The 17,221-nt window shown below is 41.2% G+C and overlaps 1 protein-coding gene across 1 annotated transcript in view; it reads right to left on the bottom strand.

Moving 5' to 3' along the window:
• Nucleotides 1–5,286: 5,286 nt before the first annotated feature.
• Nucleotides 5,287–17,221, bottom strand: part of stab1 (stabilin 1) — a 55,473-nt gene continuing 43,538 nt past the window's right edge. Inside the window, exons 60-71 of the mRNA XM_044023355.1 lie at nt 16,958–17,090; nt 16,736–16,796; nt 16,381–16,525; nt 15,086–15,219; nt 12,834–12,999; nt 12,516–12,622; nt 11,917–12,036; nt 10,924–11,058; nt 10,486–10,590; nt 8,973–9,122; nt 8,636–8,740; nt 5,287–5,758 (exon numbers count right to left, since the gene is read on the bottom strand). Of these exons, the coding sequence (XP_043879290.1) occupies nt 5,690–5,758; nt 8,636–8,740; nt 8,973–9,122; nt 10,486–10,590; nt 10,924–11,058; nt 11,917–12,036; nt 12,516–12,622; nt 12,834–12,999; nt 15,086–15,219; nt 16,381–16,525; nt 16,736–16,796; nt 16,958–17,090 (1,430 nt within the window). The 3' untranslated portion in view covers nt 5,287–5,689. The remainder of the gene's footprint in view (nt 5,759–8,635; nt 8,741–8,972; nt 9,123–10,485; nt 10,591–10,923; nt 11,059–11,916; nt 12,037–12,515; nt 12,623–12,833; nt 13,000–15,085; nt 15,220–16,380; nt 16,526–16,735; nt 16,797–16,957; nt 17,091–17,221) is intronic.

Raw genomic sequence — 17,221 nt, 5'->3', positions numbered from 1 at the left:
CCTAATGTATAATCTTTATTGAACTATTGTTCACTGTGGGTCAGTTTGGGCCAGTGCTTTTGTGATCCATTACTGCACATACTTTTGACCAATGACAAAATCTGAAGACTCATTTGCTGGTACATGCATACAGCATACATGTAAACATAAACAAGGTCTTCAAAGCTTTGAGGATTTTTTACTTCTATTGTCCACCTCTACCAAAATTTCTCATTCCATTCTTCTCATTACTTGAAACGAAAAAAAATTGGCTATTTATCCTCAAAGTAGTTGGTCTTTCACATGCTGCTGACACATTGGCAAACCCAACATGCACTGAGCTCACGAAGCAAATTGCACAATCAACGCACGTGCAGCCCAGGTTTTGGAACCACATGCAAACAGCGAGTTGGATGTGAGTGGACAGCACATGCGCAAATTAAATTTACGCCCCACCAGTAGGTGGAGCATAAGCCCTGCTCACCAAGCAGTAAAACCATTTCGGCAACCGGAGAAGTAGTCAAACCAGACATGTCCGAGGGAGCTGTAGCATTGTTCTCTTCTTCTTTGGTAGGAATGTGTCCTATTCCCTGCGTCCAGACTTGTACCGCCATCTGATGGTCAAGTGGGATACTATGGCCCAGGTATACTTCAGCGGCATGTGCATGGAAGTATACCAGGGCCTTAACTCTGTGTTCAGTGCAGGTTCTGCAGACCCAAGTGAGCAGGACGACAGCATTCAGGAGAGCCAACCAGCTATTTGCCAAAGACTGGCTCACTGGACTGTGGAGGCCATTTCTGTGGCTTACAGTTGCAAAGGTTTGCAGCTGCCCCAGGGTTTACTGGTTCATTCCACTAGGAGTGTGGCTTCATGGGCTCTGCTCAGAGGCTGTCTGTTCAGGACATTTGCACTGTGGTGTGCTGGGCCACACCTCACACCTTTGTCAGGTTCTACAGACTAGATGTCTTTTCCTGCCTTTTCTGTAGAAACCAGTCTAGAATGATTTGATGGGGTGTGTCATCTGTGGTAGTGGTGGTGGTACAAGTCTGGACGCAGGGAATAGGACACATTCCTACCAAAGAAGAGGAGAACAATGCTACAGCTCCCTCGGACATGTCAGGTTCACAGATGAAATGCCTGTCTGGCAGGGGAGGCGGGGTCAGCCGGTTCATGGGTCGCCAGGTCGAGGCTCGGATGACTATCCTTTGCAACTACTTCTTCTGTTGCCGAAATGGTTTTTCTGCTTGGTGAGCAGAAAAAGTGGCTTATATTCCACTATCGATAGGGCGGAAGTTCAGTTTGCACATGCGCTGTCCACGCACACCCATGCGCTCTTTGCACACGGCTCTAAAATCTGGGCTGCGAAGAATGGAGGTAGGTGAAATCAACCCCACTGTGGGACACCTTAGGCAGGAAAGTTGGGTTGGACCATAAGAAGACTTTAGAGAGTGCTGGGCTGAACTGCAAACAGGAGGGGTGGATCGATCACATACTCAAAATCAAAAGCAACACTGTTTTAAGTTAAACAAACATAGTAGTCCTAACTGCCTCTATAGACTCAAAAAATGTTGAGAGAATGCGTCTAGCACCACCAACAGATCCAACAGTGGAACCAGGGGAAACATCCTTCATGAAACAACAAACCAGGGGGTCCTGTCCCACAGGCTTGTGTCCAAAGATCGCATGACATGCAGATATGGCAGCCATTTACACTTTAACTGTATAAAGTTAAAGTTCTTGCATAAACACAATAAGTCACCACTGAACTCTGAAAAGCGACTGTCTCAACTCGCACCATTCCTCAAAAACTCACCATTTGTCTAAAAGTTGTTGCTGTTTTACAACTGCAGCGAGTGAGTGTCCCCTTGATGGTTGACATAAGCCACAACTGTGGAGTTGTTTGTTTTCACCAAAATATGACAGGATTGGAGAAACTAAAACCCCAGACCCCAGGTGCCACTCTGCTAGTGGCCGTCACACGTCATTGTCAGTTTCACTTTGCGACTGAAGTAGCAGCATTGTAACAGTTGTAATGCTATGACCCACCACTCAAAATGTCTTATTGTCAAAATGCACTATGGATATCGCTGGTGCCATCAGCCTGAGGAAGCACTAGCATAAAAAAAGAAAGACACAGCTCTTTCCAGGGGAAATTGGGGAAATCTACAAGAGGGGAAGGAAACCGCTTTTTCCACAGAGATGAGTTGATCTCACTGGGGTTCAGGTTGGCCTAAATCATTAACAGATGGCATTCATGTTGGTGGCAGTTGATTTCAGTGCACCACTGTTGTTGGCCTTTGTCGTGCAAGATCAACAATGATCAACAATACCCCGCTTCACACAATGTGCAGCGTGGGACTGACACTACTGACTTGAAAACAAAACATCGCTATACACAAAGAGTGTTGTGCTGACAGGATAAATCTGCACTTTGACAATGGTTTGAATGTAACACTCATCCGTTTAGATTTAAAACTTATGCACTACAACCATAAAATGCCAGGAGGATCAAAGGAAAAATGTTCGTGAACAATTTATGAAAGCTACCAGAAGACACAAAGCCCCTTGTGGAAAAGCAGGATTGGAGGTGTGAGAAAATGACTGGCCAATGAGAGCCAAGTACGTCTGTCTGAGCTTTGTCTCAGATCTGCCCGGGACGTGTTTCATTGTCAGGAGGTCAGATGTGAACCATCAACTCCTTTTTGAATTGAGCTCTGCAGTGATAGCAAACAGCCAGCCAGTCAGCCTGCAGCATTGAAGGTTATGGTCCCTGGTCTTCATCCTCCCACCCCCTTCTGCCTCCACAGCGCTGTTTTTCAAGCAAAACCATTTGCAATCTGCTCTGCTCTGCCGCCACTGCTGCAGCTCAGCTCTTCCTGTGTTGGGGGAGGGGAGCTCAGCAAGCGGAAGAAACAGCCGGAACAGTAACCTCCACAACTGATCGCTCTCCATTTTGGAAAGGTTACCTTACCACAGATGTTTTGATCTCAGTATGGCTGAAATGTTGAATTACACTGCTTTCCACCGAGCTGTACAGCCAATCAGCCGTCTGACAGCCACATGGACGGCAGCAGGAGGAAATCCGACTTGTTCTTTTGTCTTTCATGTGAGCAGTGGAGGAATGGAAGCTTTTGAAAGCGAAGGTCTACAGTGTGAGGGAGCATCTTTTTTTCTTCCTTTTATAAGTGAGCCAGCAGTAAACACAACTGGGCAATAACAAATTGGTTCCTTTCATCATAAAAAGCTTGCCTGCTTTCACTTGGCTCTTGTTTTTTTCAAAAACAATGTGGTTGTGTAAACAAAACACATTTGTTGTGTTTAGACAACCACAATAAAAAAATCAGAGACCAATCGGATACAATCAGAGGGATTGTTTTGTTGTAAAACAAAAAGGGTTTGAAATTAATTCTGGCAACAAAGAAATTAAAGAAAAGACTTCAAAGTATCATACAATCATAAAATAAAATGTTTTTGAATGAAAACAGCAGTCTTTTGCACCCGTGTGTCAAATAATTAATGTCTAATATATATTTTTTTTATTAGCTGAACAAGTGTCATAGCTCTCAAGAAGATGACGTCAGTCGGTTGTTCTTTGTACCACTTGAGTTCAGAGTGAAATGACTCGATGTGTGATGTCACGAGAATGAAGCCTGATGACGATTGTGGTCGCCTGACATTTGTTCTGGTCACCATTAAGTTGACATTTGTGGTTTTAATTTAAATTTGACCACTGAGCATTTTTGTTATGCCTTGGTCTTAGTTGGTTGTTTGATCTGCTTCTCAATCTCTCTGTATTCATCCATTCTCACACTTCTACGTCCCACGTACCTCTCACCCAATTTTTCATCCCAACGTGACATCACCCCTGTTTTATATCAACTTCATTAGCTGCTGGTTCATTTTAGAATTGATTTTAGGATTTTACATTTTCACTTTTAAAGCCATTAATGACCTCGCTCCACCGTATTTAGCAGAGATTTTAAAGATCCGTGAAAATAAGAGGGTTTTACACTCATCAGCAACAGCTACTGACTGTCCCTAGGTCAAAATACAGTGATTTGTGTTCTATTGCTGACCTGGGAGTTTTTAAAAGTGACACTTTTGTGACACTTTACTTCTGTTCTTAATTACATTTTCTAATTTTGTCAAATCTTCTTTTATTGGTTTACTGTTCTATTGTGCATTTTATTCCAGCTAATTTATTGAGTGTTTTTTTATTCTTTCTTTTCTCTGTGAAGCACTTTGATTACCTTGCAGGTATTGTACAGTGCTATATAAATAAACTTGATTGATTGATTGATGTCAGCTGGGATTGGCTCCAGCCCCCCATTATGTGGAGGACAAAGCAGTCGACGATGGATGAGTGAGATGCACCTCATTACATCTCCCATACTGGGGCTTCTAGTTCTTGCCACCTGGCTGTAGTTAATATCAGCAATCTCATATGTTTATTGAAGGTCAGACTTTGTGACAGGGATCTAATTCTTTTGGGAACAACAAGTTAGATACTCGAGGACACATAGTCAACTCTAGATCTAACAGATCGTAAGACGTGGCATGATCGATTCTTCTGTGTCTCTGCCATAAAGTAATTTTGGATTCATTTTCAAAATGTCAAATTCCTTTGCTAAGGGTCTAGTATTTTAAAATCAATAGAATTTAAAACAGGATGGTGTATTTTGGTCTCACAACCATCAGTGCCAAAGTCTCTCTGTGAGTGAAGTAAAGGTCTGGTGACGTGGCCTTTCCATCCTCTTTGTTCCTTTTGTTGGCGTTAAAATTGCTCACAAATATTGATTCATTTCTAAAAAAGCTCAGTAATTTCATTTTACAGAAACTACTACATGTGTTGGGAGGTTGTGTTGTTTTTTTTTAGAGGTGGACCATTCATGATGAGTGAAGCATTAAGTCAAAATAAGTGTGTGATAGCAAAGGAAAATGTGCTCCACTCGTGGAGTTTAGCCCACTGGTGTGTTTTAATCGTTTTTGGATAATCATGGAGCCCTGTGTCACAGATGAATAAGATGTTTTCTGCCTTTTTTCCCACTTGCTTTCTGGACTGAAGATTCTGGCTTGTAGGAGCTGTTGGGCAGTTGCTCTCAGCAGATAGAAGTGGTTAGACACTCACTGGTGAACAAAGTGGAGCATTTAAGAACCACATTTTATACACAGGAGTAAGTCCCCTGTGTGTGTGACAAGCTGATAACCAACATTAGCCAACACGTACCAACAACACAATCATCCCACTGCTTGGATGGATCACTTTTGACTCTGAAGGAGATATACTTGAAGGAAATGTTCAACTCTTAGCTGTGAAAAGATTGCCTTTATTCACATAGTCTCTGTGTCGGTTTACTGCAAAGCAGGTAGTGCATAGAGGGCTTTTGTGGAAAAGCCACTTCTCTGAAAACAGGTGCAAGCTGAGATGGGACCATACAAAAAAACGAGGATCTAAAAGAGCCTGAAAATCACCAGAGAGCTGCAGAGTTGGTGATATTTCTTTGGTGGACTCACAGCTGCATTTCACATTACACAGAATGATTTCATCAATACAAATTGGTTAGAGTTTCCTTAGTGGGTTAAGTAAACAGACAACTTTTATTTTGTATTTGGACATACTGTAGGTTAACTGCAAAAAGCTGAACCATGATATTGCCAATAGGTCATTGTGATTTATAAACAGATCCAGTTATTGAGTTACAGCTGGTTTTACTGGTCCAGATCCAGAATGTTTGGAGATTCTTCTGGTTGTGTTGACTCCGCCCCCTGACTATTATCCTGCAGGAAAGAGAGACAATTGTGAAACCAGGAAAGCCACATGATATACGGTACAAGTAGCGTGCGGTGACTCTTCTGCCCTCTCTCTCTGTGTCACTCACTCGTTACTGTTCGTTACACATATCTTGCTTACTGAACGATAAGCTTCTCCTGTGTAACAATATTCTGCCTTAAACTAATTTCATATCTTAGACACAGACCATAAGTCACTGCAATCAGCTCGTTTGTCTGCAGCAGCTGCCTCTCCACACTTTAACAAGTACTTTAACGAGTGAAAGATCTGACCTCATAACAGTAAACGCTGAGTCCAGTGCAGTTAAACCAGGCCGTCACCCGCCACAGATCCCAGATTTGACCCAGCTGCTCTACACTCTTGCCCATCAGACTGCAAAACTGCAGTCGCGTCAGTTGTTGGAACAGGAAATTCAGAGATGTTACCTGCACCCAGGTACCTACAGTGGATAGGATCTAGAAGTGCAACCATTTTTGTTCCACATTATTAAGTCAATCTAAAAAAGACCCTACATTGGCTGCTTATGGATGTTGGTGTAGCGATGTCTCATGTGAATGTATTTCTTATTTTCTTTACCCATTTCTACACTTATACCCAAATCACACGATTTATATCTTGTGTTTTCTCGTGCGACGCATATTGATCTCGTTGAACTTGTGGTTATAAGTCACTCTCCCTCCTTCCACCTTGACGTCTCCATTCAAACGATAAAACATTATAGAAGCCCCAGATATAATCTTCCCTTAACCTGACAGACATGCTGGCACCTTCTATAAAACTGTCAAAGCTGTAATATTTCTTCTTGGACACCAGTTAGCCCGAAAAACAACTTGGACAGTCCGGAGAAAGTGGGAGGAGAAAGAGTTATATCTTAAAACCCGGTGACCTCTCCACACAAGTCATAAAAAGTTGATCATTGAAAATTTAGCGTGTAAATAAGGCTGCAAAACTCTGAAAAAAGTAGTAGATAGAAAAGTAGGGAGAATCTTTGACGCTCTGTCCTCTGATCTCAAAGACAGAGGGAGTTGTGAATATTTTCTGAGAACTTAAGTTTTTGCACTTTACTCTTTTTTCCTTTATTTTAAACTTGAGTACAAACAGCCAGGGGTGGAGTCGAACTTGCGACCATTGTAGCTTAAGCAAGTAGCTTAATTTTCCAATAGACTTCCATTCAAACTGAGTCCATTTTGCAGACGGCAGAGTCGCCCCCTGCTGGCTTACTGCTACTACTTCTGTCCTACTTCCTGTTTTCAAACAGGAAAATTACATACATTTGTTATGCACAGTAATATTACGAGGAATTGGTGGTTGGAAAGCTAACTCCTAGAGACAATAACCTGCCACCAGTGGGCAGTAAATTAAGCGTTAATTTATACAGACTACATAAGATCTTCTGGGGACAAAATGCTGTTTTGAGATGAACTCCTGCTTTGGAATTGTTTAGTTGGTGTATGTAATACACAGCAGCCTTAAGGTTGTAAACAATTATCCCCTTAAACACTCCATCACAAAACAAACAATAGTTTAAAAAACTATTCTATTATTAGTTCTATTAATGAACAGCTTGTGAGTCCAGGCTGAAGTTGAACGTGAACAGAAAAAGGACTCACAATGTGTGACTAGAAACTGTGGGACCGACAGCAAAGAGATGACGCAGCTGGAAACAAAGTGACGTCAGTAAGTCCTGACAGAGAATGAAGGTGTAAATTACTGAAATACTCTATGTCGATGAGAGAGTGTCCTTCACACACTGTAAACAGCAGTGTTGTGTGCATCCAGGACCAGCTTATATACTGTACATATATATAAACCTTGCCTAAATCCTTTACTGTGGGCAGCAGTTACACATAATACCTGTCTGTTCATGCCAAATGTGAAGCAGTTATTTATAACAGGACCTGAACTTGATTTGTAGCCAAAAGGCCATTTTCAACCAGTTTTTCCTCTTGAGGACAAAGACATGGCTGACCCCCCCCCCTCCCCCCAGGGGCCCTGGTCACCATAGTAACCACTTACTCAGCACTTGGTGGTGACTCAGCAGTTGCTTGGCAGAAGTAGTGTGCTAAGCTAAGTGTGTTTGGCTAATTACACCGATTATTGTTTAGTCTCATATGAGGCATTAATATACTATGTGTGTGTGTGTTCTTGAATGAGTATTAGTAATGAGGGTTAAAACCTGGTGTTAGGGTTAGGCAGGACTCTGCATTGACACCCGTGTGTGTGTGTGTGTGTGTGGTTTGGTCTTTTTGTTTGTTTTTTGGGGCATTTTTGAGCATCACAGCTCCAACTTTGTGCGACCAGCACTGACACTGGGACAGTGACATGTGTCTCCATGAATGGCTCACAGGTGAGGAAGATCATTTGTTTCCCCTTGCTCCTGCTTGTTTCTAGGACACCAAGTTCTGGGTCAAGCGACTACTTTCCATGATTTAAATAGTAAATTCTTGATGACCACATAGAGCTGCTTTAAACTACAGTTTTGCCATTCACCCATTCACTCACATATTATATATACAGTGCATCTATGTGCAGCACAGTTTCTGTCACACATCTTTCATACCCATTTACACGCTGCCTGGCAAACATGTCTGTACATACAAATTGATCTTTTGACTCATCCAAAGGTTTCCTTACTTACATGTAAATACACTTTACCAAATATCCACCCAAGAGAGTCAAAGTTATCACAGTGGCAGAGGTCTTGAATAGACTGGCCACATAGATTACTGGTGTCCACACTTACACACTGGAAAATACTGACTGATTCTCTCATCTGTGGTTGTTTGCTTGGTTTCAGAAAGTGCAAAAAATCTCATCTGGAGGCCACATTACATGTTTGACAATATTTACATTGGTCAACTCACCCCAAATGGCTCCCTGAAGGCCCTGGAGCCACTGTACAGAGGATTGGGGATTGAGACCAGAGTGGGTTTGGTTCTGCTACCTGCTGCACCATTTTCATCCTCATTCTGTCACAAAGGAAACCACAGCGATTGTGTTAGCCTTGTCAGTGAACCACCAGCAGCTGAGTCAGTGATTTAAACTTGACATTTTTAATTTTATCCAACATTCAACAATTAATAAAGTCAACATGAACTACACCAAAGTTTATCATAATAAGTAGGAAATTAACCAAATGCTACGAGTACAAGTACACACTAGGTCACACTGGGTCAGACTGTGTGTGCATGCGTGTCTCACTCTGAAGTAGTGGAAGCGGAAGGCATCGGTCTTGTGTTTAAAGACGTAATAGCCAAGTGCACCCAACACACATGCCAGCAATGTTGACACCAAGATGGCTGCTGCTGTGCCACTGGAGTGGGCGTGGCCTCTTGAAGCATCATGGGAGATCTGGAGGTAATGGTACAACAAACACAAACACACACATGTGAATTACTATATATGTGAGGAGATAAGATTGTACCTGTTAATCCACACCATTCAATTTCACACTGTCCAGCTCAAAATGCCATGGCAACAGCTACAATAACAGCTACACTGTTGCCATGGAGACATGACTAACTGTACCACATTTTTTCTACCAGCATTATTTCCCCAGAGGAAGATAAAATCTTGACCCGTTCAATGATTCATTAATGTGTAAGTTCCACTTAGAGGACAGACAGACAGACAGACAGACCGTCGTGGTCACATGTCCACAGGAACGTCCCACTTTCTTTCATTGATGACTTCTCGCTGTGCGCTTGACCCTCATACAGTTCAGGTTTCCAGTCTATAGCACAAGACCATCCTTCACTAAAGTTTCAGGTGACAGATGGACTTGAATGGTAAAATAGGGTTAATACTAATTTCTTTATCAGCTTCTTAATTTTTGACAGCGTTTCAAACTCTGGCGCCATTTCCAGTGCAGTCATATGATGTGCATTTATCTTCTGGCCATTAACATAGCCATTATTCATGAATGGTTTTAGCTAAACTTACTTTTTATAACTTGTGACAGGGCTAAATAATCTTTATTTTGTCTTACTTCCTTTAATTAACAACTTCACTTCACTTCACTCGTCATTATACCGAAGCTGCAAAATAATAACAACTGTCACGTTGTCACTGAGCTCCATTGTGTTGCTTATGTTTTCTTGATGTCCCATTTTACAAAAGGGGCAAAAATATAGGGGCATGGGAATGGTGTTGATTACCTTTTTTACAGCGGGTTCAGACAATTTTCAGGTTCAAGTGTTAACAGCAAACTCAGCAGAATGACGGGACCCAATTATTCAGACACCTTCCAGAGTTAATGTCTGAACAGGGCTCTACTGAGCTACTTGGTGATTCAGGTGAAGAAGATGCCCTGATTAAGCCACACGGCGGCATAGTGTTTGTGGCAAAATGACTCAAGTTTACAACCGGGTTGGAATAAGGGCCTTTCTACATGGAGATTGCATGTTCTCCCCATGTGTGCGTGGATATTCTCCGGGTTTTCTGGTGTCCTCCCACAGTACAAAAACATGCAGAGGTTAATTGAACACTCTAAATTGACAATAGGTGTGTGAATGTGAGAGTGAGTGGTTGTTTGTCTCTACATATATATGTTGGCCCGGCGATGGACTGGCGACCTGTCCAGGCATTTTGTCAGCTGGGATTGGCACCAGCAGCCCTGCGACACTCATGTGGACGATGAAGTGGTAGACAATGGATGGACAGATGGAAGTTGCCCTGATTGTTAACAGCTCTGGACTAAACCATCTTGACTCACTGGTGGCGGGGGTGCAGTCAGTGGGCCCTCAATGACATGAATGATCCCGTTTATGGCAGGAATGTCCCAGTCCAACAGCAGCTGCTTGTTCACCAGTTTAAAGCTCTATGAATAAATAACATGCAGTCATTAATAAGAGAAAGTTTAGTAAAATGGCACTGACTTTTAGGCCTTTAAATTTAATGTATATGAACATTTAATCATTTGATCATTAATCACAATATATTTACACATCTGTCAACATCTGTAAGTGTATGTTTCTAGCACCTCAAACATTGTTTGAGTAAATAGTTCATAACTGAACTATAAAGCTATTAATTACAAGTGGAAGCCTTTATGAATAGCATTAGAAAGTATTAGAAATAAGACTTATCCAAGGCTATGGCTTATTGCAGCCATAGGTCAGTCAGGGAAAGAACTGGCTGTGTTGTTTCTGACCTCGTTGTTGCCATGGGTCACAGTCAGGTTGAACCCAAGCCTCGATGCGATTGCTTCTTTATGTCTCAGATCCTTGAAAAGATGTCTGCTGTGATTGGATGAAATGTGATACTCCAGATCTCGACCAGACAGCGTCTAAAGACACAAATACAGAGATGAAACATTCAATTTTGCCAACAGCCTCTGTTTGAACTATAGATTAGTCTTCCTGGTCCATTCTGTGGCCAACCAGAAAATTACATACATATTGAATATCCATTGGGGGCCAATCCAGTAGATACAAAAAAATAAAAATAAAATGTTTGAATGGAAGTCTAAGAGAAAATTTATAACATCAGAATCAGCTTTATTGGCCACGTATGAGTGCGCATACAGGGAATTTGACTCGCTTACTGTGTAATTACACTTAAAACAGAAAAAGGACACTTGACAAGGACAATAAGTGGACAACTGACCACTGATAAGGCAATTGATAAATTAAGCGGCTTGGTCTGTACTGTACAGCAGGGGACATTTTAAATATATATGTATACAGTGTATTTACAATTTGTATATGAACTGGTTTGATGTTGATACTAAATATGTTACACATTATTATGTTAGATGTAGATGAAATAGATACAGCACATAAATGTGGATACCAGTGTGATTGACGCATGGTATTGTTCCAATGGAAGCCTGGTTACAGAACATTTCACCAGCCATGTTGAATTTTAATTTAGACTGGTGAATGGGGATTATGTTATGTTGACTAATGGTTACTGGACAAACAGATGTAGCTATTAAGGAAGGAATTAATCAAAAATCTTTGATTTGTTACATTCTCAGACTTCAACTGCTCTTTAAAGGCTGACATGTATGCTAATATTGTAGGAGGATTAATAAATGTGTGCCACATTTTAAATAGTTATCGTATGAAAATTATACAATGTGTTGATAATATTTAATGAATTCAATCGTTTTTAAGTAATTATTCACTGGTTTAGGAATCACCTGGTTAGGGGCGAAGCCAGCATTATGTGGAACAAACAGCGTGACCTCAGATGTCCTGTGAGACAGAAATTCAACAAGCTGTTGGCCGTCCGAGGTTGAGTCACTATAATCCAACAGCAACTTCAGAGAGACAGAGACAGAGAGAGGAGACTGAACTTAATAAAATATACAGATTATTTATTGTCAAGTCTTAAAACCAGCCCCAAAATCTACTGTACTATTTGAGGGCTGATTTCACAGACAGCATTGCCTCACTCCATTTGTAAACACAATGTATGTTTTTATTTCTGAAAGGAATGATGCTAAAAATAAAAACAAAAAAAACTTGATGACAAGTTAAATGAGCCGGAATTATAATTTTTTCCATTTTATTTGACTTTTGACCCAGCACTTTTCCCGTGCACGCCTAATTAATATCAGTGTCACACACTTTAACTCCATTACTTTTCTAGACACGTGTTCATAACATGTACAACACAGATAAACCCCCCACACAATTAACACTTTACCCTTAACTCGATCTGTGTCCTTATTGTTTATGTTGAATGAATGGAAAGTGTATGCAAAACCAGAATTGTTGTTAAAAATGTGTCACTCACCTTGTAAAAGATGGAGAAGTTACTATACGTTGCAAGGACATCTGTCAGAACGCCGTTACAGAAGTCCCCGTCTCCAACATAACCAGCAGGACACGTACACGACACATCTGCATGTGTGTCCACCCACACACACACACAAACACACACACACAATTAGGATTATCAGAGCTTCATGTACATATTTTTCAAGTTTTTAGATTATGAAGACCAACTAAATAATAGTTTTGATGCTTGTACATAAACCCATGGACAGATGCTGTTCACAATCAATCACTCCTGTGATAAAAAAGAGTGGACCTGACTCTGCTGCTGTAGTACCTGTGAGCCTGTAGCAGTAGGTGTCATACATGCTGCTCTGGTCCACGGGTTCTTTGTACATAACCAGACCCACGTGGTTGTCTCCACATTTGACTGAAGGGAAGCGTGTCGGGTATCCCACCCTCCCTCCCTCGATCCAGCCAGCCACGCACAGATGCATCCCCAGCTGTCCAGACGAGAAAGGATGACAACAACATGATAGAGATGACTGATCACATGCTCCAGCATGCACTTCTGTGGTCAGAACAGCAGAAAGATGAATCATTTACTGTAGGAGGCTCCTAGACTACAGCGGCTACAGAGAAATCCTGTGACTATAAACTGATTGGTAGAATAATAGATATAATAAAAGAATGAAAACTCAAAAAGATCATTAAGGCTCAGCGTGACTTAAGCGCTCGCAACAGACAAAGCCAGAGACTGTTTTGTGTATCTGCCATCTAGTGGAGCTGGTGTTATTGTGGTGCAGGTCACACACATTCACTGCCTGCTGACTGTGACAGCAGCATGGAGAATCTTATTAAGCAGTGGTCTCAATAGTGATAGAGGTTTATTGTGAATTGCAATCGTAGCATTATCAAATTTAAAAAATAAAATAGTTATAATACTGAAAAAGTTGTTTGTTATTTGTTTTTTTTCCCTCTTGTTTTTTTCTTCTCTCTTCTCTCTATACTTCTGTGAATGCATGCTAGCACTAATAGCAGTAATACTGTATACATGTCTCTTTACAGCAACAATGCAATACATTTCAATACACTATAGTGTAATGTACTCACTATACTCATGTGACTGTAACTAACTAGTGTGATATTACAGAGCAGATGTTGGGCCACTTATACTTGTATACTCCTACAAATTTAAATATTGTTACTGTTACGGAGATTTTGATTATCAGGTGAGACAATGGAGTTTCTGGAGTCAGTGATAAGTTGAAAAGCTTCATTGAAGACAGCTCAGATCTAAAGGGGAGCCTGAGACAATGCCTGACAACTGAACAGTAAGGCATCATCGCAGATGGTTAGTAAGCCATGAGATAGTGTATCCGGTCCAGGTGCCTGACCCCTTGGTATCTAGGGAGGGAACCTTGAAAGGCACCTAGTTTGTGTCTTATCCTAAGTTATGGCTGTTTATATTGAACACCAGGTCTGGTTATAAGAATATGTGAGTAATTAAACTTAAAGTTGGCTGAAGATTAAAATCTTTCTCTCACAGTTACCACTTGAAAATGGTGCAGGTTCTTCCAAACGTATCTACACCTTGTTGTAAAAAGTAACGCTGAACCACGCTAAACACCAGAAATTCCATCCATCAATCTTCTACCGCTTTATCCTCCACATGAAGGTCGCGGGGGGCGCTGGTGCCAATCCTGGCTGACATAGGGTGAAAGGCAGGATCACACCCTGGACAGGTCTGCAGCCCATCACAGGGACATATATAGAGAAAAACAATCATCCACTCTCACATTCACATCTACACTCAATTTAGAGTGTCAAAGAGAAACTACATATATTTACCAGCTTTGGTGGAGGACTGTGCTCTCTGAGTGCTTTCTTCACTTTTCAGTAATGAGATAAGAAGATTAAAAATAACTAAGGACATTTGTGTTAGGTGGATTATTTCTTTGTTAAAAAAATATCTTATATCTTTGGAAAGCCTGTTTATTTCCCTTTTAAATGTTGCCACTTTTATAAGGAAAATGCATTTGTGGGATGAGCAGCAGAGTTGAGTATGTGGGTTCTTCTCTGCCAATGCCAAACAGCTTACTCAGCTATTGACTCTTGTTTGATGTCATTTATTGGATTAGATGATTGAAGTCTGAAGAAACAAGACATATTGGCAATTTACATACACACACACACTTTGGGTGCTACCTACATACTCAACTCTGCTGCTCAAACCACAAATGCATTTTCCTTACAAATGTGGCACTATTCAAAAGGGAAATAAACCGGTTTTCCAACAGTATCAGATCTATAGCCAAGAAGCATTGCTACAACAAAGAATAATACACTAAACACAAATTTCCTTACTTTTTGTGCTAAATGTATATATTCAGTGTAAGTGTGTCATATACACAAACACAAACAAGACAAAAAAAAATCCTTAAATTGGTATTTGCTTGCGAATAGTAAAAAATCAGTCCAGAGTTAAGGCAGATATTAGTATCATTATTATTAGGTATTAACAGTGTTTTGAGGGGTCTATTGACCTGTCTACTGTCTGTGTGAAAACCCCTCCTTCAGGCAGTTTACCTGCTGTGCATCTCCCAGTTGTTTAAAAGTGACCATTGTGGCACCCTCAGCCTGGCAGGCGGCATTGGCTTGACTGTAGTTCATCTTGTACTTTCCCTCTGTAGAGCGCAGGTGGAACACTCCAGCGGTTTTGGCTGAACCACAGCAAAAATGAAAGGGAAAAAGGAAAGGAAAGGTTCTATACTGTCTATACTCACGAAATTGTGAGGTCATGTTGTCTTAGCTTATTGTCATTCTTAACTATTCAATTTTGTCAGTACATTTAAACAATATAATTCAAAGAAAAAATCCTAGTCTCTGGTGTTTGTTTCTCTCAGAGAATTAAAATTCTGAGCCTTAAAACCCCCACGTTCAACAAGCCCTAAGGAGCTCCAGGTCCTAACGAGCCATGGGTCTTAACAAGCTCTGCGCATATTCCCACGGGTATTTGTTGGTGTTTGTTTACCATTTTCAGAAAAATTACTTGTTGTCAATAATATCACCACCGATGCGTTACCTTGGTGACAGTCATCTTTAAAGGTGTGTTGCCAGTGTACTATACTAATAAAATGATAGATTTGTCATGAGTGGTAAAAGAAATCATAGCAGACAAAAGGCATTACTGTAGGTTACCATGGTAATAGAAACATTTTGAAGCTTTTGAAACAGGTTCTGCAGGTGCTGCATTAACAATGGCTCTATTCAGTTCCTGTAAGTCAAAAAAAGTGTTACATTGAATCAGTTTGCATCCTGAATGCTAAATGGAACTCAGCCATCATTAATCTGATTGTTTAAATCTCTGATTTTCCTGCTGTGACTTGTCAAAATGGCTGCTCTGCACAAGCCAACACGTTGAACAAGCCAGCGGCTTTATCAACACCATCAACAAATTGCAGTTGCTAGGCAACACAGGTCATGGTAAACCGAGGAGAACCTGGATTGAGTGTGTCAAGAGGGACATCAAAGTGTGCTACCTCAACGGCATTGACCCACTGGACAGAGCCGCCTGGAAACGTGGTGTGAAGACTAGCCAACTGCTGCCTTACCTTGTGGCAGGGACCCCCACAGCAGTATAATGATCTAATACTGGATACTACTATACTACTACTAAGACCCATTCAAGGCATTTCTTGCTGGTGGTGGTTCATCATTGGTAGGATAAACTAATTAGCTTGACCATTAAACTTATCTGTTGTTCTGCATTGTTGTTCAACGGGAGATGTCTTAGTGGGACATGACATGTCATAACATGTCACTTTCCTATAAAGAAGTCATGTATAAAGTGTAATAAATAAACAAAAGCAAAGATGTCTTACCATGATAATGGAGGTCCTTGCAGATAGCCACTGGGTCGCAATCTCCATTGCCTTCCAGGCAACGATCAACAGGTGGCACCAACTTCTCTAAACACTGGACCCCATTACCCACGTACCCCGGCAGGCACTCACACTCGTGCTCATTCTGGAAGAAACAAAATACTGAGTAATTCAGATTAAATGCTACAAATTCTTGGGTTGTGTGTGTAGATGCAGTTGGTCATTAAAAACTTCAATGGGTGTCATGGATATATATTTAAAGCAGCCAATATCCACAACACTGACTGTGTTATCAGGTGACTCAGCGACAAAAGAATACACGAGCCATGAAATCTTCACTCAAACTTTTACTCACTGGACCGGTGAACTTGCAGGAGGCAAAGTCACTGCAGCCACCATTTGGCTCCTCGACACACCTGGAATATAGAAAACAAAACAGCAGCCTGATCCATCTGTGAATATCTTACAGTTATATTATGTCAAACTGTCAAATTTATGTCATACTGGTGAGACAGACAGAGAGACAGAGAGAGAAAGAGAGCGAGGACAAGCAAAATTATAATGATGCTACGCTCACCTGTTGATGGGCTCGCAGGAGTAACCGTCTCCTTTGTAATCACTGTGACAGGTGCAGTTGACAACCATTCCAGTCTGGTTACAATCTGCGTTCTGGTCACAGCCGCCGTTATACTCAGTGCAGAGGTCTGGAGCTGCAGGGTGTTTCATAAAACTGTAATCGGCGCTGCTCACACAGTGGACAAAGTGCTATGTAACATCATAGCACTTTTCTAGTCTTGACGATCACTGTACACTGTAGTACACTGAAGCTTGGAATAACTGA

Source organism: Solea senegalensis, linkage group LG4, assembly GCF_019176455.1.
Source record: "Solea senegalensis isolate Sse05_10M linkage group LG4, IFAPA_SoseM_1, whole genome shotgun sequence".
Taxonomy (NCBI): domain Eukaryota; kingdom Metazoa; phylum Chordata; class Actinopteri; order Pleuronectiformes; family Soleidae; genus Solea; species Solea senegalensis.
The sequence above is the reverse complement of the archived record's forward strand: the minus strand, read 5'-3'. Positions and strand labels throughout refer to the sequence as shown.